The 24,216-nt window shown below is 29.0% G+C and overlaps 1 protein-coding gene across 3 annotated transcripts in view; it reads left to right on the top strand.

Moving 5' to 3' along the window:
• The window catches only part of LOC133633808 (broad substrate specificity ATP-binding cassette transporter ABCG2-like), a 43,544-nt gene that overhangs the window by 11,769 nt on the left and 7,559 nt on the right, over window positions 1–24,216 (top strand). For all 3 annotated transcript variants that reach the window (XM_062026525.1, XM_062026526.1, XM_062026524.1), the window contains 10 exons: window positions 2,608–2,667; window positions 4,968–5,085; window positions 5,151–5,306; window positions 5,373–5,530; window positions 8,069–8,220; window positions 8,283–8,375; window positions 8,461–8,612; window positions 11,104–11,255; window positions 13,261–13,350; window positions 15,827–15,951. In XM_062026525.1, coding sequence (XP_061882509.1) covers window positions 2,615–2,667; window positions 4,968–5,085; window positions 5,151–5,306; window positions 5,373–5,530; window positions 8,069–8,220; window positions 8,283–8,375; window positions 8,461–8,612; window positions 11,104–11,255; window positions 13,261–13,350; window positions 15,827–15,951 — 1,249 coding nt within the window. In that variant the 5' untranslated portion in view covers window positions 2,608–2,614. The remainder of the gene's footprint in view (window positions 1–2,607; window positions 2,668–4,967; window positions 5,086–5,150; window positions 5,307–5,372; window positions 5,531–8,068; window positions 8,221–8,282; window positions 8,376–8,460; window positions 8,613–11,103; window positions 11,256–13,260; window positions 13,351–15,826; window positions 15,952–24,216) is intronic.

Here is a 24,216-nt window from a genome sequence, read left to right as displayed (position 1 = left end):
CGCAGACCTTTTTGGGCTCTGGTAAATCACTAACAGGCCGGAGTTCTTTGAACGCAGATTTCTGGCCGGGACATATGGTACAATACAATCAGCAAGAGAGGATGGAGCTGGACCCTTTTGTTAAGAAAATATATTTTCTGTCCTTTTGGCAGAACACGAACGGCTTGGAAATCACTATTTTGGCCTTGGTTCTGCTCGCAGACAAAAACCACAACAAATGCGCCCTGTATGCTTATCCCACACACTTTTATTATTAATAATGGTGTCATGAGGTTCCAGCCTGTGAAGGAGTGCGTTAGGCACACATGTTAACTTTCAGTCTCGATTAGTGTCAAAGCAGCGCAACCTGGGCAGACAAAAGTACAAGAGGACGAGCAACCCTTTTAGAGAGTGGTCCGACCTTTAAAACAGCTCGGCTCACTCCCTCCAGCGCCGATATTGCAATTGTTTGTACTTACTTAAAGACAGTATAAGTCCATTCCAGATAGTTAATAACAAATAGATCAGTGTCTTTCATGCCTATTTCACTTGATCAAATCTTTAGCAACATTCCACACTACAAATCGTTAAAGGTATGTATCAATGTCACTATCGGCAAATACTCCAAATTCCAATATCAGTATCCTATCGGAAGTGAAAAGCAAAGGAAAAAACAATGAAACAGCATTGCCATACTGAAATGCATTGCTACAGAAATGTTATGTTATTATTGCTATTAATTGTGATGTTATCAGGGCAAGAACTGTTCAGATTGTCTTGGAAGATGTTTGGCCTCTCATTGGACCTGGCTTCATCAGACTCGGACAGGACTGGAGCTGTCCCGTCGAAGTGATAAGTCTTTGGATGAGAGGCGAAACGTCTTCCGAGACAGTCTGAAGAGTGGTCGCGGTCGGTACGATGCTCACAGAGTTGGGTCAAACTAGAGATGTCCTAGCTAAGTCGGGCTTCATCAGTTCACGCACAGATAGGACAGCACAAGTCTGTGACCATAAACTGATAAATTCTGCCTTAGATAAGACATCTCTAGTCCTACCTAACTCTGTGAGCATTGTACCGAACGCAACTTGACTGTTCAGATTGTCTTTGACGACGTTTCGAACTCTCCTTCGAACCCTTATCACTTAGACGGGACAGCTCCAGTCCTGTCCGAGTCTGTGAGCATGAAGTGATGAGGCCGGCGAAACGTCTTCCGAGACAATCTGAACAGTCCAGTTGCCATCGATTCAATGCTCACAGAGTTAGGTCGGCTTAATCAGTTCATGCTCACAGTCTCGGATAATACAGCACAAGTCTGTGACCATAAACTGATAAATTCTGCCTTAGATAGGACATCTCTAGTCCTACCTAACTCTGTGAGCATTGTACCGAACGAAACTTGACTGTTCAGATTGTCTTTGACGACGTTTCGAACTCTCCTTCGAACCCTTATCACTTAGACGGGACAGCTCCAGTCCTGTCCGAGTCTGTGAGCATGAAGTGATGAGGCCGGCGAAACGTCTTCCGAGACAATCTGAACAGTCCAGTTGCCATCGATTCAATGCTCACAGAGTTAGGTCGGCTTAATCAGTTCATGCTCACAGTCTCGGATAATACAGCACAAGTCTGTGACCATAAACTGATAAATTCTGCCTTAGATAGGACATCTCTAGTCCTACCTAACTCTGTGAGCATTGTACCGAACGAAACTTGACTGTTCAGATTGTCTTTGACGACGTTTCGAACTCTCCTTCGAACCCTTATCACTTAGACGGGACAGCTCCAGTCCTGTCCGAGTCTGTGAGCATGAAGTGATGAGGCCGGCGAAACGTCTTCCGAGACAATCTGAACAGTCCAGTTGCCATCGATTCAATGCTCACAGAGTTAGGTCGGCTTAATCAGTTCATGCTCACAGTCTCGGATAATACAGCACAAGTCTGTGACCATAAACTGATAAATTCTGCCTTAGATAGGACATCTCTAGTCCTACCTAACTCTGTGAGCATTGTACCGAACGCAACTTGACTGTTCAGATTGTCTTGGATGACGTTTCGAACTCTCCTTCGAACCCTTATCACTTAGACGGGACAGCTCCAGTCCTGTCCGAGTCTGTGAACATGAAGTGATGAGGCTGGTGAAACGTCTTCCGAGACAATCTGAACAGTCCAATTGCCATCGAGTCAATGCTCACAGAGTTAGGTCGGACTACAGATGTCCTATCTAAGTCGGGCTTAATCAGTTCATACTCACAGTCTCGGATAAGACAGCACAAGTCTCTGACCATAAACTGATGAAGTCGGACTTGGATAGGACAGGTAAGTGGATAGAAGAGCTCTTATCTCGGACATCTCTAGTGCTTTCAAAGTCTGTGAGCATGAAATGATAAAGCCTGCTCGGATTAACGTCAGAACATCTTCCGAGACAATCTGAACAGTCCAGTTGTGATTGATTCAATGCGCACAGAGTTATCCTGTCCTATCTAAGTCCAGTTGTCCACTCGTGACGGACAGGAATACTTTCACCGAATTAATTTGAATATTCACAGGACAGGACGACTGCAAATGACCTGATTTTAACACGATATGTTTTTTTTATTTGTACTTACCGTACTGACTGTCTGTGTTATTGCAGTGGCATCATGAGACCCGGGATGAACGCCATCATGGGCGCCACAGGAAGTGGGAAAACATCGTAAGCAAACATGCTCATGCTTAAAAACAGGGGTGTCCAAAGTGTTGGTTTTTTTACTGGCTTTTTTCTGAAAACACATTTTTTTAAAAAAGCAAAAACAACAACAGCAAAAATTTAATTTGATGAGATATAAAATCTAAATATTAGGACTATGAAGTCATAATAACAAGAAAAAGAGTTGTAATCTAACAAGAATAAGGACAATGAAGCCAAAATATGAAATGTGTTTTTTTTATTTTACTAAGGCTGACAAAGTTAACACATTAACATATGTGATTAATCACCAAAAAATTAAAGCATTAAAGATTAAAAATTAAAGCATTAAAAATAAAAAATTAAAGCATCATATAAATGCAAATTATTAAGTGTGATATAATGAAAAAAATGATAATAATAATAATACATTTTAAATACATTTAAAATTATAGCATAAATCATGTATAAATGCAGATGAATAAGTATGATATATGGAACAAAAGTTGATGGTAATAATACATTTGAAATACTTTTAACATCATAGCCTTAATAATGTATAAATGCAGATTATGAAGTGTGATGTATAGAGAAAAGTTGATAGTAATTATACATTTTAAATACTTTTAAAATTATAACAATAATAATGTATAAATGCAGATGATTAAGTATGATGTATAGAAAAAAATGTATAGTAATAATACATTTTAAATCATAGCTTTAATCATGTATAAATGCAGATTATTAAGTGTAATGTATAGAGAAAAGTTGATAGTAATTATAAATCTTAAATACTTTTAAAATTATAACAATAATAATGTATAAATGCAGATTATTAGGTATGATATATAGAAAAAAATGTATAGTAATAATACATTTGAAATCATAGCCTTAATCATGTATAAATGCAGATTATTAAGTGTGATGTATAGAGAAAAAGTTAATAGTAATAATACACTTTAAATACATTCAAAATTATCGCTTTAATCATGTATAAATGCAAATTATTAAGTGTGAAATATATAGAGAAAAGTTGATAGTAATTGTACATTTTAAATACATTTAAAATTATAGCCTTAATCGTGTATAAATGCATATTATTAAGTGTGATATACGGAAGAAAAAAAAATGATAGTAATAATACATTTTAAATACATTTAAATTTATAACAATAATAATGTATTAATGCAGATTATTAAGTATGATGTATAGAAAATAATTGTTAGTAATAATAATTTTAAATACATTTAAAATCATAACTTTAATCATGTATAAATGCAGATTACGAAGTGTGATATATAGAGAAAAGTTGATTGTAATATACATTTAAAATTATTGCATTAATTGTGTATAAATGCAGATTATTAAGTGTGAATCTGATATACTGAAAAAAATGATAGTAATTATATATTTTAAATTATAACAATAATAATGTATAAATGCAGATTATTAAGTATGATGTATAGAAAATAATTGTTAGTAATAATAATTTTAAATACATTTAAAATCATAACCTTAATCATGTATAAATGCAGATTATGAAGTGTGATGTATAGAGACAAATTGATTGTATTTATACACATTAAATACATTTAAAATTATCGCATTAATTGTGTATAAATGCAGATTATTAAGTGTGATATACTGAAAAAAAAATGATAATACATTTTAAATACATTTAAAATTATAACAATAATAATGTATAAATGCAGATTATTAAGTATGATGTATAGAAAATAATTGTTAGTAATAATAATTTTAAATACATTTAAAATCATAACCTTAATCATGTATAAATGCAGATTATGAAGTGTGATGTATAGAGACAAATTGATTGTATTTATACACATTAAATACATTTAAAATTATCGCATTAATTGTGTATGAATGCAGATTATTAAGTGTGATATACTGAAAAAAAAAATTATAATACATTTTAAATACATTTAAAATTATAACAATAATAATGTATAAATGCAGATTATTAAGTATGATGTATAGAAAATAATTGTTAGTAATAATCATTTTAAATATATTTAAAATCATAACCATAATCATGTATAAATGCAGATTATGAAGTGTGATATATAGAGAAAAGTTGATTGTAATTATACACTTTAAATACATTTAAAATTATCGCATTAATTGTGTATAAATGCAGATTACTAAGTGTGATATATAGAGAAAAGTTGATAGTAATTATACATTTTAAATACATTTAAAATTATAGCATTAATCATGTATAGATGCAAATGCATTTTTTGGTGTTTCAGTACCTACGGGGGCCAAAGTTTGAAAGTAGTAAGAATTCCTTTTTTCCTCACCAGGCTACTGGATGTCATCGCGGGAAGAAAAGACCCCGCTGGACTTCGCCAAGGAAAAGTCCTGGTGGATGGCAGGCCCGTGACCTCTGACCTCAGGCTTAGTTCTGCTTATGTGGTCCAGGTGTGCAAACACGCTCACACAAAGTTTTCGTAATTTGTTTTTTTACATGGGGTTTTTGTTCCCAGGACGACATCCTGATGGGAACGCTGACAATTCGGGAGAACCTTCTCTTCAGCGCCAACCTGCGTCTGGACCCTCGACGCCATTCCGCCGCGGAAAAGCGCAGCAGGGTCACGACTATCATCGAGGACCTGGGACTGGCTGACTGCGCAGACAGCAAGGTGCGTCCAAGCAGAGCGGTCCGGACGCGGTGGATGGTAAAGTCACGGTTATGTTGGCGTGCGCAGATAGGGACGGAGTTTCTACGCGGGGTGTCAGGCGGCGAGAGGAAGCGCTGCAGCATCGGGATGGAGCTCATCACCTCTCCTTCTCTGCTCTTCCTGGATGAACCCACCACCGGGCTGGACTCCAACACGGCCAACTGCATCATCGGCCTGCTGCACAAGTAGGGCGGACATATTGTGCACGATGCATGCGGACATTGATCTAGGTCGCTCGATAATAAGGAAAGAGGAGCTAAGAAATTGTTAATAAAAAATAAATAAATAAATACATTTAAAATATATATATATATATATATATATATATATATATATATATATATATATATATATATATATATATATATATATATATATATATATATATATATATATATATATATATATATATATATACTGTCAATTTAAAAAACTACCAAAATGTATTACAAATTAGAAACAATTTATTAAAAAAATCCAAAGTAAAAATATAATTTTTGATTAAAAAAATACATTTTAAAAATATAATTGTCAATTAAAAAACAAACACAATAAAAAAAAACACAAACAAATACAAACCTCCATAAAGAAAAAAGACAAAATGTGTTTGAAAAATAAATAAATACATTTACAGTTAAAAAAGGCCCAGAGGAATTCTAAGTCATTTTAAAATTAAAAATACAAGTGTGAATTAAAAACACAAAAATTGATTTGGGGAATAAAAATACAAATCACACTCCCAAAAACGAAGTTATTTAAAAAAAATGTGTTTTGTCAATTTAAAAAAAAAAATACCAAAATGTATTAGAAAATAAAAACAATGGATAAAAAAAATCAAAAGTAAAAATATAATTTTTGATTTAAAAAATCTATTTTAAAAATGTAATTGTCAATTAAAAAAAACAAACAGTATTTAAAAAATACAAATGCAAACCTCAATTGAAAACACTAACAAAATTGATTTTGAGGAGAAAAATACAAATGACACTGACAAAAACAAAGTTATTAAAAAAAAAATATTGTCAATTTAAAAATAACTACCAAAATGTATTAGAACATAAAAACTTTTGATAAAAAAAGTAAAAATGTAATTTTTGATTCAAAAAAATCAATTTTAAAAATGTAATTGTCAGTTAAAAAAAACAAACAGCGTTTAAAAAACACAAATACAAACGTCAATTAAAAACACGAACAAAATTGATTTTGAGGAGAAAAATACAAATGACACTCACAAAAACAAAGTTATTAAAAAAATAAAAAAAATTGTCAATTTAAAAACAACTACCAAAATGTATTAGAACATAAAAACTATTGATAAAAAAAATCAAAAGTAAAAATATAATTTTTGATTTTAAAAATCTATTTTAAAAATGTAATTGTCAATTAAATAACAAACAGTATTTTTTTAAAATACAAATACAAACGTCCATTAAAAAAAAAAAAAAAATGTGTTTGAAAAATAAATAAATACATTGACCGTTAAAAAAAAGGCACAAAGTAATTATAAGAATAAAAATACAATTGGCAATTTTTTTTAAAAACTACATTTTTAAAATTAAAAATACAAACGTCAATTAAAAACACTAACAAAATTAATTTTGAGGAGAAAAATACAAATGAAACTCACAAAAACAAAGTTATTATAAAAAATATATTGTCAATTTTTTTTAAAAATACCAAAATGTATTAGAAAATAAAAACTATCGATAAAAAAATCAAAAGTAAAAATATAATTTTTGATTAAAAAAAATCTATCTCAAAAATGTAATTGTCAATTAAAAAACAAACATTATTTTAAAAAATACAAATACAAACATCCATTAAAAAAACTGACAAAATGTGTTTGAAAAATAAACACATTAATTGACAGTTAAAAAGGCACAAAGTAATAAAAGTGCAATTGGCATCTAAAAAAAAAGTTTATTAATTTTTAAAATTAAAAATACAAAAGTCAATTAGAAACACTAACAAAATAGATTTTGAGAATGCAAATACAAATTACACTAGCAAAAACAAAGTTATTTAAAAAAAAACTACCAAAACTGTATTAGAAATTATAAACAATTAATTAAGACAAATCCAAAGTAAAAATATAATTTTTGATTAAATAAATACATTTTAAAAATGTAATTGTCAATTAAAAAACAAACCTCCATTAAAAAAAATACAAAGACAAACCTCCATTAAAAAAACAGACAAAATGTGTTTGAAAAATAAATACATTAAATGACAGTTAAAAAAGCCACAAAGTAATTCAAAGAATAAAAATACAATTGGCTTTAAAAAGAAGAAAAAAATATCCATCCATCCAACTATTTCCTACAGCTTGTCCCTCGGGGATGCTGGTGTTAATTTTAAAAATTAAAAATACAAATGTCAATTAATAACCTAACCAAAATTAATTTTAAGAATAAAAACACACATTTCACTCTATAAAAATCCCAAACCAAGTTACAATCTCACTGTCAATTAAAAAAACAAACATAGTCATTTTAAAATTAAAATTGTCAATTAAAAATTAAATTAAAAATTAAAAATACAAACAACATTTATTTAAAGAATGAAAATACAAAAGTCCCTTAAAAAAAAAAAAAATCTATTAAAAAAAATAAATAGACACAATTGTCAATTTAAAAAAACCAAATCTTTAAAAAAAAAATAAAAAAAGTGAAGCTTTGTGGTTCCTTTCTGTGTTTGCGACATAATGTAAATGTTCTTTCCAGACTCTCCAGGCGAGGCAAGACCGTCATCTTCTCCATCCACCAGCCGCGCTTCTCCATCTTCAGGCGCTTCGACCACCTGACGCTCATGCACAAAGGGGAGGTGGTGTACGCGGGGGCGGCCCACCGGGCGCTGGAGTACTTCACCAACCTCGGTACTCGTCGCCTTCGTCTGTGTGTTTTGGCGCTTCGGCATCAACCCCACGTTGTGCTTCAGGCTTCCAGATCGAGTCCTTGGACAACCCCGCCGATTTCTTCATGGACGTCACAAACGGAGAAGCTCAATCTTCTCTGGAAGAACTCAACTCGGGTAAAGCAACATATACGATATAACATAGTGTCATGAATATGATAGTGTTGATTATCTGCTTATTAGGGCTTCTTATCTTTTGCAGCTGGCTGCAAGAACGCCTTGGCAGTCAAGTACTACCAGTCCCAGCTGTGCCAGGACATGCTGGGCCAGCTGGACCTTGTGGACCGCAACGTCGCTGATGGCATCATAGGTCACCAAAAGACTGCTCGTTATGCTACTTCTTTCCTTTACCAGGTCAGCCGGCGCCACTTTTACGCGGAACTAATGGAGAAAAACAATGTCGACGACCGCTTATGTCGACATCTGCCGGTTCGAGGGTTGTCAAGATAGAATGGCGTGTGTTGCCGTAAATTCCGGACTATAAGCTGCTACTTTTTTCCCTACGCAACGGTTTGGGTAATTTGTGGATTTTTCTTTACTGACGGCCAAAAAAACCCAAGCAAAGACTGATAGGGTGTTTTATTGTTTGTGCTGTGGCGCCATCTTTTGGACGAGTTCGCTCACTGCAGTGCTCTTCTGCTTAGAGCAGAGGTGTCAAAGTCGTTTTCACCAAGGGCCACATCGCAGTTATGTTTGGCCCCAAAGGGCCGCTTCTAACAGTCAATACTAATATTACACAAATGTTATTTTTTTTTAGAACTTAGATTCATTATTTTATATGTATTGTTGACATTTTTTAACCTATTTTTTTAATTGATAAATTAATACATTTATTTATATAATTTTCATTTAAGAATATTTATACCCATATACAATTATAGACATCAAAATATTTATTTATATATAAATACATAAATATATACTGTGTATATATTTTATATATATATATATATATATATATATATATATATATATATATATATATATATATATATATATATATATATATATTTTTTTTTTATACTATTAATTAATTTAATAAAATATTTTTTAATATATATATATATATATATATATATATATATATATATATATATATATATATATATATATATATATATATATATATATATATATATATATATATATATATATATATATACATATATAATTTTATTTTATATTTTAAATGTAATTTAAATTTAAATTAGTAATTTTTTAATGCATTTTTATTAGTAAATACAGTAAATCACCAAAAATGATTCCCGGGCGTGGCCACCGCTGCCACCAGGGGGTGGATCAAGGGTGATGGGTCAAATGCAGAGAATAATTTCGCCACACCTAGTGTGTGTGTGACAATCATTGGTACTTTACTTTTAACTTTAGTAGATTTTTTTTAAATAAAATATTAAAAAAAATATGGTAAGTTGCAATAATTGCACCTCAAAATGAAGTGTATATTACTGTAAATGGAAAAACCGTACTTCTGTTTTTATGGTAAAAAAAAAGAAAAAAGGCAGCCCAGTTGCCAGAATTTTACTGTTAAAATTATATTTGTTTTTTTACTGTAAATAAAAAATTCAATTTTACAGTAACATTTTGGCACTTGAGCTGCCAGTTTTTTTTTGTTTTTTGTTTTTTTACCGCAAATCAACAACTGTAGATTTTTCGGTGTATTACTGTAAATGCCAAAACGACACCACAGTTTATTACAGTAAAAAAAGCATTTTTTTTATTTAGAGAAAAATGCTGTAAAAAGTTCACATTTTTACCATGAAATCTATTGCTACTTTTACATTGCACAATTTGATGGATAACTTGCTTTGAAATCATTATTATTAGTATTTGTTTCTATTAAAAAAATGGTTTGAATGTTTGATAATATATTTTTGCATTTTTAGACAATATTTATGCTAACGTAATTTGCGATAACATGGAGTACATATATTTTTTTATCCCAAAATAGAAAGAAATATCACATTTAGTAAGAAAAAAGTTACAGTACTTTATTGATACATATTATTTCCAGGCTTTCAAGGGCCAAATAAAATGAAATGGCGGGCCACATCTGGCCCCCAGGCCTTGAGTTTGACACCTGTGGCTTAGAGCCTTCACCCGGAAGTACAAGTGCCGTTCCGTCTTCCACTCGTCCATAGCGTTGCTACTCGTAGGGATTCTTCATTCGTCACTGCAAGCAACATTTGTAAGTTTTACAATATAACTAAAACAATTCTTACGTACTAAAACGTCCCACGTGGGATGTCTGCAGGAGTGTTTTCATGTATATTTGTACATGCTATCGGAATGTACTCAAACTGGCGTCGTTAGCATTAGCTAGTATGCTAACACATTTACGAGTGCTTGTGTTAGTGTTATTAACTTACAATGGCATTCCTTTTGTATTGTTTCAGTTTTGTAAATTCGCCAAAACGTTATTGAGTCTGTTTAGCTGATTAGAGAGCTAGCTTCCGCAGTTAGTGCGTCCATGACGCTGACTTATGTTTTGTTTGATCAGCCGTTTTACTGCCGTGTTACAGACACCATTTGGAAACAATTAAAGTATGTAAATAAATATTTACAGAAAATTTCTGTGTAAATAACTGATTTCACAAGGTATATATCTGCGGCTTATATACGGAAAAATATTTTTTTCGTCTGAAACTTAGTGGGTGTGGCTTATACACTGGTGCGCTCTATAGTCCGTAAAATACACCACATGTACAATGAGATAACGGCATACGATGCAAGCTCTTTAAATGAATATTGTGCATGGCTTCCCTCCCAATAATCCTGTTTATTAGTGCCATCACGCCCACAACAAAAGTTGTCTTTGTGCACGCTGCAGTTGCGCGTGGTGTGTGGCAGGACGGTCGTGAACACGCTGAGGAATCCGCAGACGTCTTACGCCCAGTTGGCTCTCAACGTCTTCTTTGCCATCCTGGTGGGCCTTATTTATTACCAAATGCCCTTAACCCTGCCTGAAGCTTTACAGAACAGGTAAACAGATCAAACACTGCACACCTTAAATTTCATCTTTTTTTTTTTTTTTAGAACTTAGATTTTTTTCAATGTAAATTATTTGATATGTATTGTTGACGTTTTTGTTTTTTTAACCTATTTTTTTAATTGATAAATTAATAAATGTATTTATATACTTTTAATTTTATGAATATATATATATATATATATATATATATATATATATATATATATATATATATATATATATATATATATATATATATATATATATACAGTATATATATATATATATACAGTATATATATATATATATACAGTATATATATATATATATACAGTATATATATATATATATACAGTATATATATATATATATACTGTATATATATATATATATACTGTATATATATATATATATATATATACAAATATAAACAACAGAATATTTATTTATATATATATATATATATATATATATATATATATATATATATATATATATATATATATATATATATTTACTATTAATTAATTTAATAAAATATTTTTTAAAATTTATATATATAATTTTATTTTATATTTTAAATGTATACATCACAAATGTGTATACTGTACGTATGTTAATATATCTTTTTTGTTCAATTAAATAATTTATTTATTATATAATGTTTTCACATACTTATGTACAGTCTAGTTTGTTTATCATTTAGATATTTTTTTAAAATGTATATAGTTTTGGGGAATTTATTCATAGTTTAAATTGTAAAAATAAATGCATATATATATATATATATATATATATATATATATATATATATATATATATATATATATATATATGTATATATATATATATATATATGTATATATATGTATATATATATATATATATGTATATATATATATATATATATATATATATATATGTATATATATATATATATATATATATATATATATATATATATATATATATGTATATATATATATATGTATATATGTATATATATATGTATATTTAGATTTAGATTTTAAATGGATGACTTTAGTTTGAATTGTATGAATAAATGCGCATGCAAATATAATATATATATATATATATATATATATATAATATATATCCATATATATTATATATGTATATGTATATATATATATATATATATATATATATATATATATATATATATATATATATATATATATATATATATATATATATATATATATATATATATATATATATATATATATATATATATTAGGATTTTAAATGTATTAGATATTTTGTTATACGAATAAAATCTATTTTAAAAATATAGAATTGTTTAATTTTGACACAATTTACATGCATTAAATATCATCTGTTTTGAATCATTTAGTTATAATTTTAATTTAATTTAATAATTTAAAAACATGTTATTTGAAATAAATATATATTAAAAAATAATGTTTATTATAATGTTTATATATAATATTTTTCATAAATACACATTTATTTATTTATGTATCGATTTTTTTAAATTCTTGTTTAAAAAAACAGTTCAGTCTTTAGAATAAATACATTAATTAAATGAAGTTTTCATTTGAATTGAGAGAAAGGTTTTGCCTGACTGAAGTCATAATACCATTAGAAAAAAGTTAAAAGTGTATGAAAGTATATTTTTAAGACAAATTATAATTTTACACAAATAAAGTACTGTAGTAAACTAAGAAAACAAATGTATTTTACAGAAATAATACCAGTCATAATAATAGGACATGGTAGACACGGTCTGCCAAGTAACCCCAAAATGTTAGTTCATGGCCTTTATGTCAAATCTATAAAAAAAAAATCTTGTCAACATGTTTATTTTCATGTGTCTGTGTCACTTTGACACTACAAAGCCCAGAACTAAGTGTCCACATTAAACCAAGTGTGCTGAGTCAAAGTGTTGGAGTGTGACAGGAAGTCATGACGCCATGATCATGATGCTGAATGATAAACTGATGGCGACCTTCTGACAACGTCCGCCTGCAGGAGCGGAGCTTTCTTCTTCCTCATCATCAACATGGTGTTTGGCAACCTCTCAGCCGTCGAGCTCTTTATCAACGAGAGAGCCATCTTCATGTGAGTGTCGCTGAGGGCTGGGAATCTTTTCATTGCATTCTTGGGGGTAATGATTCCATTCAGAATCCATTTTTGATTCGAAATGATTCTCGATTCAAAATTAATACTTTTATAATAACATTGGGTGCCAGTTCTATGATTAACTACATTCCTCAATAAATAAACAGCTCTGATCAATTTCTGTAGAACTTAAAATAAAACAGTTTTTTTAAAATAAAATTCTACCCAAACATTTCATTTTTTTGACACTTCTCGTCTCGCTCCAAACTCGAATTTTAACTCTCCAAACTTAACAATATGATTTGTCTAAATGCCTGGACAGAACAGATAAAAAATATATATAATAAAAAATATCTTAAAAATACTTTTTTAAAAGTAAATTTTAGATTTAAAAAAAATATTTGAAGAATCGCTACAAGTTAGATTCGCGATTCATTTGCTCCAAACTCAAATTTTAACTCTCCAAACTCAACAATATGATTTGTCTAAGTGCCTGGACAGAACAGATTAAAAAATGCATATAAAAAAAAAATATCTTAAAAATACTTTTTTAAAAAGTAAATTTTTGATTTTTTAAAAAATATTTGAAGAATCGCTACAAGTAAGATTTGCGATTAATTTGAAAATCTTCTTCTTCTTTTTTTTGACACTCCTCGTCTCGCTCCAAACTCCAGTGGAGAATTGGACAGGACATATTTAAAAAATATATATATATAAATATATATCTTAAAAATATATTTGTTTTAAGCAGATTTTTGATTTTATTTTTTAAATATTTGAAAAATCACAACAAATAAGATTTGTGATTAATTTGAAATGTTTTTGGGGTTTTTTGACACCCCTCGTCTGGCTCCGAACTCCAGTGGAGAATTTCACTGTTAGCTGCTCAACTTCCTTTGTGTTTTTTTTGATAAAATTCTACCCAAACATTTAATAAAGTCAAATAAAGATAAGGCAACGGGAGAAGTATACAACACTTCTTTTCTAAAGTAAATCTGTAGAGCAGATACAATCATCTACATCAACAATATGATTTGTCTGAGTGCCTGGACAGGACAGATTAAAAACATTTTTTATATATATATATATATATATATATATATATATATATATATATATATATATATATATATATATATATATATATCTTTAAAAACAAATTTTAAGTAGATTTTATATATATTTTTTTTTATATTTGAAGAATTGCCACAAATAAGATTTGCGATTCATTTGAGATTTTTTTTTTGTTTTTGACACCCCTCGTCTCACTCCAAACTCCATAAAATAAGACAACAGGAGAAGTATCCAACATATTACGCTACCACGGTATCGAGCACTATTTTATTTTTTTGGATAATCTAATTAAGACATATATATATATATATATATATATATATATATATATATATATATATATATATATATATATATATATATATATATATATATATATGTATGTATGTATGTATGTATGTATGTATGTATGTATGTATGTATGTATGTATGTATGTATGTATGTATGTATGTATGTATGTATGTACATATATATATATATATATATATATATATATATATATATATATATATATATATATATATATATATATATATCTTTAAAATGTTTTTTTTTTTAGAGTAGATTTTTTATTTTTTTTTATAGTTGAAGAATAGCTACAAATAAGATTCGCAATTAATTTGAGAATCTTTTTTTTTTTTTGACACCCCTCGTCTCGCTCCAAACTCCAGTGGAGAATTCCACTGTTAGCTGCTTAACTTCCTTTGCATTGTTTTTTATAAAATTCTACCCAAACATTTAATAAAGTCCAATAAAAATAAGGCAACAGGAGAAGTATCCAACACTTCTCTTTTCTAAAGTAAATCTGTACAGCAGATATGATCATCTACATCAACAATATGATTTGTCTGAGTGCCTGGACAGGACAGATTTAAAAAATAATAATAAAAAATATCTTAAAACTATTTTTTTCTAAAGTAGATTTTTGAATTTTTTTGAATTTTTTTTTAATATTTGAAGAATCGTTACAAATAAGATTCGTGATTGATTTGAGAATCTTTTTTTTTGTTTGTTTTTTTGACACCCCTCATCTCGCTCCAAACTCCAGTGGAGAATTCCACTGTTAGGATGGTTATTCTGTCCTGAATAGGACAGAATAAAAATTTAAAAAAAGAAGAATTAAAATATAAAAAAATATTTATTTATTTTTTCAAATGTTTTATTTTTTTTAATATATATTTTAAGAATCGCTATAAATAAGACAGATTAAAAAAAGTAATCAATTAAAAAAAATTTCTTTAAAAAAAAAAAATTTAATCGATTAAGAATCGTTGCAAATAAGAATCGCGATTCATTCAAACATATATTTTTTTAAACCCTAGTGTTGCTCCAAAACTCCAGTGGAGAATTCCACTGTTATCTGCTCAACTTCCTTTGTGTTCTGTTTGTTTTTTTTCCCAGCCATGAGAACTCCGGCGGCTACTACCGCACGTCCGTCTACTTCCTGTCCAAGGTTTTTGCTGACCTCATCCCCAACCGCATCATTCCCATCTTTTTGTTTTCGGCCATCGCCTACTACATGATGGGTATTTGCACTCACACACTCATCATTCACTCACAGTACACGGGATGGCCAATGCTGGCAAACACACCACCTCCCGGACGTCAACCAATCAGATTGCGACAAAGAACTCGGCGGGATATGAATACCATGATTAAAAAAAACACCTAAATGTGTGATCAAATATCAATTTTCTGTTGTAAAAAAAGCTTCTGCTATTTTGACAGTAAAATTCTAGCAATTAACTTATTTTTTTACCGTAAAATCTATGGATGTTTTTATACTTTTTTACTGTAAATGGAAAAAAACGCTACCATTGCTAATTTTACTGTAAAATTTTTGTCGATTAACTGCTTTTTTTTTTTTTTTTACCAGCAAGTGCACAGACGTTTTTACAGTGCATTACTGTAAATGGACAAAAACGCTATAATAAAATTCTGGTAACTGAGCTGCCAGTTTTTTACCATAAAATCTACGAATGTTTTTACGGTGCATTACTGTAAATGGGAAAAAAGTGTAATTTTTTACTGTAAAATTATATGGTAAAATCCTGATAACTTAGCTGCCAGTCTTTTACCGTAAAATCTACGTATACTTTTACGGTGCATTACTGTTAATGGAAAAAAAAACGCTGCTACTGTTATTTTTACAGTAAAATCCTAGTGATTTTTTTACAGTAAAGTTATAGCAATTAACTTCTTTTTGTACAGTAAAATATTCAGATGTTCTTCCATTGCATTACTGTAAATGGAAAAAAAATGCTATAATAAAATTCTGATAACTGAGCTGCCAGTTTTTTTTACCGTAAAATCTACGAATGTTTTTACGGTGAATTACTGTAAATGGAAGAAAAAAACGCTATCACTGTTATTTTTACAGTAAAATTCTAGCAATTAACTCTTTTTTTTTACCGTGAAATCTTCAGATGTTTTTACAGTGCATTACTGTAAATGGAAAAAACGCTACCACTGCTATTTTTACAGTAAAGTTATAGCGATTTAAAAACATTTTTTTACAGTAAATTCTGCGGATGTTTTTACAGTGCATTACTGTAAATGGACAAAACGCTATAATAAAATTCTGATAACTGAGCTGCCAATTTTTTACCGTAAAATCTATGTATACTTTTACGGTGCATTACTGTTAATGGGGAAAAAAACGCTACCACTGTTATTTTTACAGTAAAATTCTAGTGATTTCCCTTTTTTTTTTTACAGTAAAGTTATAGCAATTAACTCCTTTTTTTACAGTAAAATATTCAGATGTTCTTCCATTGCATTACTGTAAATGGAAAAAAAACGCTAAAATAAAATTCTGATAACTGAGCTGTCAGTTTTTTACCGTAAAATCTACGAATGTTTTTACGGTGAATTACTGTAAATGGAAGAAAAAAACGCTATCACTGTTATTTTTACAGTAAAATTCTAGCAATTAACTCTTTTTACAGTAAAATCTTCGGATGTTTTTACAGTGCATTACTGTAAATGGAAAAAACGCTACCACTGCTATTTTTACAGTAAAGTTATAGCAATTAACTCTTTTTTTACAGTAAAATATTCAGATGTTCTTCCATTGCATTACTGTAAATGGACAAAACGTTATAATAATATTCTGATAACTGAGCTGCTAGTTTTTTACCGTAAAATAGCCAAATTTAAATTAGATTTTGCCGTAAAATCTAATTTACAGTAAAATTACAGCGATTAACTTTTTTTTTTTACAGTAAAATCTACGGATGTTTTTTCGTTGCATTACTGTAAAATGGAAAAAAAGCTATAATAAAATTCTGATAACTGAGCTGCTAGTTTTTTACCCTAAAATCTACAAATGTTTTTACGGTGCAAGGAAAAAAAATGCTACCCCTGTTATTTTTTACAGTAACCTTATAGCGATTTACTTTTTTTTTTTTACAGTAAAATCTACAGATGTTTTACAGTACATTACTGTAAATGGAAAAAAACGCTATAATATAATCCTGATAACTGAGCTGCCAGTCTTTACCGAAAAATCTACAAATGTTTTTACGGTGCATTACTGTAAATGGAACAAAAAAACGCTACCACTGTTATTTTTACAGTAAAATTCTAGCAATTAACTCTTTTTTTTACAGTAAAATCTTCAGATGTTTTTACAGTGCATTACTGTAAATGGACAAAACGCTATAATAAAATTCTAAAAACTGAGCTGCCAGTTTTTTACGGTAAAATCTATGTATACTTTTACGGTGCATTACTGTTAATGGGGGAAAAAAACGCTACCACTGTTATTTTTACAGTAAAATTCTAGTGATTTCACTTTTTTTTACTGTAAAGTTATAGGAATTAACTTCTTTTTTTACAGTAAAATATTCAGATGTTCTTCCATTGCATTACTGTAAATGGGAAAAAAAACACTATAATAAAATCCTGATAACTGAGCTGCTAGTTTTTTACCGTAAAATCTATGAATGTTTTTACGGTGCATTACTGTAAATGGAAAAAAAATGCTACCCCTGTTTTTTTTTACAGTAAAATTATAGCGATTTAGTTCTTTTTTTTTTATGGTAAAATCTACAGATATTTTACAGTACATTACTGTAAATGGAAAAAAACGCTATGATATAATCCTGATAACTGAGCTGCCAGTCTTTACCGAAAAATCTACGAATGTTTTTACGGTGCATTACTGTAAATGGAACAAAAAAACGCTACCACTGTTATTTTTACAGTAAAATTCTAGCAATTAACTCTTTTTTTTTTACAGTAAAATCTTCAGATGTTTTTACAGTGCATTACTGTAAATGGACAAAACGCTATAATAAAATTCTGATAACTGAGCTGCCAGTTTTTTACGGTAAAATCTATGTATACTTTTACGGTGCATTACTGTTAATGGGGAAAAAAAACGCTACCACTGTTATTTTTACAGTAAAATTCTAGTGATTTCACTTTTTTTTACTGTAAAGTTATAGCAATTAACTTCTTTTTTTACAGTAAAATATTCAGATGTTCTTCCATTGCATTACTGTAAATGAAAAAAAAACACTATAATAAAATCCTGATAACTGAGCTGCTAGTTTTTTACCGTAAAATCTATGAATTTTTTTACGGTGCATTACTGTAAATGGAGAAAAAATGCAACCCCTGTTTTTTTTTACAGTAAAATTATAGCGATTTACTTTTTTTTTTTTTATAGTAAAATCTACCGATGTTTTACAGTACAATACTGTAAATGGAAAAAAACGCTATGATATAATCCTGATAACTGAGCTGCCAGTCTTTACCGAAAAATCTACGAATGTTTTTACGGTGCATTACTGTAAATGGAACAAAAAAACGCTACCACTGTTATTTTTACAGTAAAATTCTAGCAATTAACTCTTTTTTTTACAGTAAAATCTTCAGATGTTTTTACAGTGCATTACTGTAAATGGACAAAACGCTATAATAAAATTCTGATAACTGAGCTGCCAGTTTTTTACGGTAAAATCTATGTATACTTTTACGGTGCATTACTGTTAATGGGGGAAAAAAACGCTACCACTGTTATTTTTACAGTAAAATTCTAGTGATTTCACTTTTTTTTACAGTAAAGTTATAGCAATTAACTTCTTTTTTTACAGTAAAATATTCAGATGTTCTTCCATTGCATTACTGTAAATGAAAAAAAAACACTATAATAAAATCCTGATAACTGAGCTGCTAGCTTTTTACCGTAAAATCTATGAATGTTTTTACGGTGCATTACTGTAAATGGAAAAAAAATGCTACCCCTGTTTTTTTTTACAGTAAAATTATAGCGATTTACTTTTTTTTTTTTTTATAGTAAAATCTACCGATGTTTTACAGTACATTACTGTAAATGGAAAAAAACGCTATGATATAATCCTGATAACTGAGCTGCCAGTCTTTACCGAAAAATCTACGAATGTTTTTACGGTGCATTACTGTAAATGGAACAAAAAAACGCTACCACTGTTATTTTTACAGTAAAATTCTAGCAATTAACTCTTTTTTTTACAGTAAAATCTTCAGATGTTTTTACAGTGCATTACTGTAAATGGACAAAACGCTATAATAAAATTCTGATAACTGAGCTGCCAGTTTTTTACGGTAAAATCTATGTATACTTTTACGGTGCATTACTGTTAATGGGGGAAAAAAACGCTACCACTGTTATTTTTACAGTAAAATTCTAGCAATTAACTCTTTTTTTTACAGTAAAATTATAGCGATTTACTTTTTTTTTTTTTATAGTAAAATCTACCGATGTTTTACAGTACATTACTGTAAATGGAAAAAAACGCTATGATATAATCCTGATAACTGAGCTGCCAGTCTTTACCGAAAAATCTACGAATGTTTTTACGGTGCATTACTGTAAATGGAACAAAAAAACGCTACCACTGTTATTTTTACAGTAAAATTCTAGCAATTAACTCTTTTTTTTACAGTAAAATCTTCAAATGTTTTTACAGTGCATTACTGTAAATGGACAAAACGCTATAATAAAATTCTGACAACTGAGCTGCCAGTTTTTTACGGTAAAATCTATGTATACTTTTACGGTGCATTACTGTTAATGGGGAAAAAACGCTACCACTGTTATTTTTACAGTAAAATTCTAGTGATTTCACTTTTTTTTACAGTAAAGTTATAGCAATTAACCTATTTTTTTACAGTAAAATATTCAGATGTTCTTCCATTGCATTACTGTAAATGAAAAAAAAACACTATAATAAAATCCTGATAACTGAGCTGCTAGTTTTTTACCGTAAAATCTATGAATGTTTTTACGGTGCATTACTGTAAATGGAAAAAAAATGCTACCCCTGTTTTTTTTTACAGTAAAATTATAGCGATTTACTTTTTTTTTTTTTTATAGTAAAATCTACAGATGTTTTACAGTACATTACTGTAAATGGAAAAAAACGCTATGATATAATCCTGATAACTGAGCTGCCAGTCTTTACTGAAAAATCTACGAATGTTTTTACGGTGCATTACTGTAAATGGAAAAAAAATGCTACCCCTGTTTTTTTTTACAGTAAAATTATAGCGATTTACTTTTTTTTTTTTTATAGTAAAATCTACAAATGTTTTACAGTACATTACTGTAAATGGAAAAAAACGCTATGATATAATCCTGATAACTGAGCTGCCAGTCTTTACCGAAAAATCTACGAATGTTTTTACGGTGCATTACTGTAAATGGAAGAAAAAAATAGCCATCAACTCTTTTTTTACAGTAAAATTTGCAGATTTTTTTTACAGTGCATTACTGTAAATGGACAAAACGCTATAATAAAATTCTGATAACTGAGCTGCCAGTTTTTTACGGTAAAATCTATGTATACTTTTACGGTGCATTACTGTTAATGGGGAAAAAAAACGCTACCACTGTTATTTTTACAGTAAAATTCTAGTGATTTCACTTTTTTTTTACTGTAAAGTTATAGCAATTAACTTCTTTTTTTACAGTAAAATATTCAGATGTTCTTCCATTGCATTACTGTAAATGAAAAAAAAACACTATAATAAAATCCTGATAACTGAGCTGCTAGTTTTTTACTGTAAAATCTATGAATGTTTTTACGGTGCATTACTGTAAATGGAAAAAAAATGCTACCCCTGTTTTTTTTACAGTAAAATTATAGCGATTTACTTTTTTTTTTATTATAGTAAAATCTACAGACGTTTTACAGTACATTACTGTAAATGGACAAAACGCTATAATAAAATTCTGATAACTGAGCTGCCAGTTTTTTACGGTAAAATCTATGTATACTTTTACGGTGCATTACTGTTAATGGGGGAAAAAAAACGCTACCACTGTTATTTTTACAGTAAAATTCTAGTGATTTCACTTTTTTTTACTGTAAAGTTATAGCAATTAACTTCTTTTTTTACAGTAAAATATTCAGATGTTCTTCCATTGCATTACTGTAAATGAAAAAAAAAACACTATAATAAAATCCTGATAACTGAGCTGCTAGTTTTTTACCGTAAAATCTATGAATGTTTTTACGGTGCATTACTGTAAATGGAAAAAAAATGCTACCCCTGTTTTTTTTTACAGTAAAATTATAGCGATTTACTTTTTTTTTTTTTATAGTAAAATCTACAGATGTTTTACAGTACATTACTGTAAATGGGAAAAAAAAACGCTATGATATAATCCTGATAACTGAGCTGCCAGTCTTTACCGAAAAATCTACGAATGTTTTTACGGTGCATTACTGTAAATGGAACAAAAAAACGCTACCACTGTTATTTTTACATTAAAATTCTAGCAATTAACTCTTTTTTTTTTTACAGTAAAATCTTCAGATGTTTTTACAGTGCATTACTGTAAATGGACAAAACGCTATAATAAAATTCTTATAACTGAGCTGCCAGTTTTTTACGGTAAAATCTATGTATACTTTTACGGTGCATTACTGTTAATGGGGAAAAAAAACGCTACCACTGTTATTTTTACAGTAAAATTCTAGTGATTTCACTTTTTTTTACTGTAAAGTTATAGCAATTAACTTCCTTTTTTACAGTAAAATATTCAGATGTTCTTCCATTGCATTACCGTAAATGAAAAAAAAAACACTATAATAAAATCCTGATAACTGAGCTGCTAGTTTTTTACCGTAAAATCTATGAATGTTTTTACGGTGCATTACTGTAAATGGAAAAAAAATGCTACCCCTGTTTTTTTTTTACGGTAAAATTATAGCGATTTACTTTTTTTTTTATATAGTAAAATCTACAGATGTTTTACAGTACATTACTGTAAATGGAAAAAAAAAATGCTATGATATAATCCTGATAACTGAGCTGCCAGTCTTTACCGAAAAATCTACGAATGTTTTTACGGTGCATTTTACTGTAAATGGAAGAAAAAAATAGCCATCAACTCTTTTTTTACAGAAAAATTTGCAGATTTTTTTTACAGTGCATTACTGTAAATGGACAAAACGCTATAATAAAATTCTTATAACTGAGCTGCCAGTTTTTTACGGTAAAATCTATGTATACTTTTACGGTGCATTACTGTTAATGGGGGAAAAAACGCTACCACTGTTATTTTTACAGTAAAATTCTAGTGATTTCACTTTTTTTTACTGTAAAGTTATAGCAATTAACTTCTTTTTTTACAGTAAAATATTCAGATGTTCTTCCATTGCATTACTGTAAATGAAAAAAAAAACACTATAATAAAATCCTGATAACTGAGCTGCTAGTTTTTTACCGTAAAATCTATGAATGTTTTTACGGTGCATTACTGTAAATGGAAAAAAAATGCTACCCCTGTTATTTTTTACAGTAACCTTATAGCGATTTACTTTTTTTTTTTACAGTAAAATCTACAGATGTTTTACAGTACATTACTGTAAATGGAAAAAAACGCTATGATATAATCCTGATAACTGAGCTGCCAGTCTTTACCGAAAAATCTACGAATGTTTTTACGGTGCATTACTGTAAATGGAACAAAAAAACACTACCACTGTTATTTTTACAGTAAAATTCTAGCAATTAACTATTTTTTTTACAGTAAAATCTTCAGATGTTTTTACAGTGCATTACTGTAAATGGACAAAACGCTATAATAAAATTCTGATAACTGAGCTGCCAGTTTTTTACGGTAAAATCTATGTATACTTTTACGGTGCATTACTGTTAATGGGGGAAAAAACGCTACCACTGTTATTTTTACAGTAAAATTCTAGTGATTTCACTTTTTTTTACAGTAAAGTTATAGCAATTAACTTCTTTTTTTACAGTAAAATATTCAGATGTTCTTCCATTGCATTACTGTAAATGAAAAAAAAACACTATAATAAAATCCTGATAACTGAGCTGCTAGTTTTTTACCGTAAAATCTATGAATGTTTTTACGGTGCATTACTGTAAATGGGAAAAAAATGCTACCCCTGTTTTTTTTTACAGTAAAATTATAGCGATTTAGTTCTTTTTTTTTTATAGTAAAATCTACAGATGTTTTACAGTACATTACTGTAAATGGAAAAAAACGCTATGATATAATCCTGATAACTGAGCTGCCAGTCTTTACCGAAAAATCTACGAATGTTTTTACGGTGCATTACTGTAAATGGAACAAAAAAACGCTACCACTGTTATTTTTACAGTAAAATTCTAGCAATTAACTCTTTTTTTTACAGTAAAATCTTCAGATGTTTTTACAGTGCATTACTGTAAATGGATAAAACGCTATAATAAAATTCTGATAACTGAGCTGCCAGTTTTTTACGGTAAAATCTATGTATACTTTTACGGTGCATTACTGTTAATGGGGA

This window comes from Entelurus aequoreus, linkage group LG18, assembly GCF_033978785.1.
Source record: "Entelurus aequoreus isolate RoL-2023_Sb linkage group LG18, RoL_Eaeq_v1.1, whole genome shotgun sequence".
Classification (NCBI taxonomy): domain Eukaryota; kingdom Metazoa; phylum Chordata; class Actinopteri; order Syngnathiformes; family Syngnathidae; genus Entelurus; species Entelurus aequoreus.
This window is presented reverse-complemented; position numbering and strand designations above follow the sequence as displayed.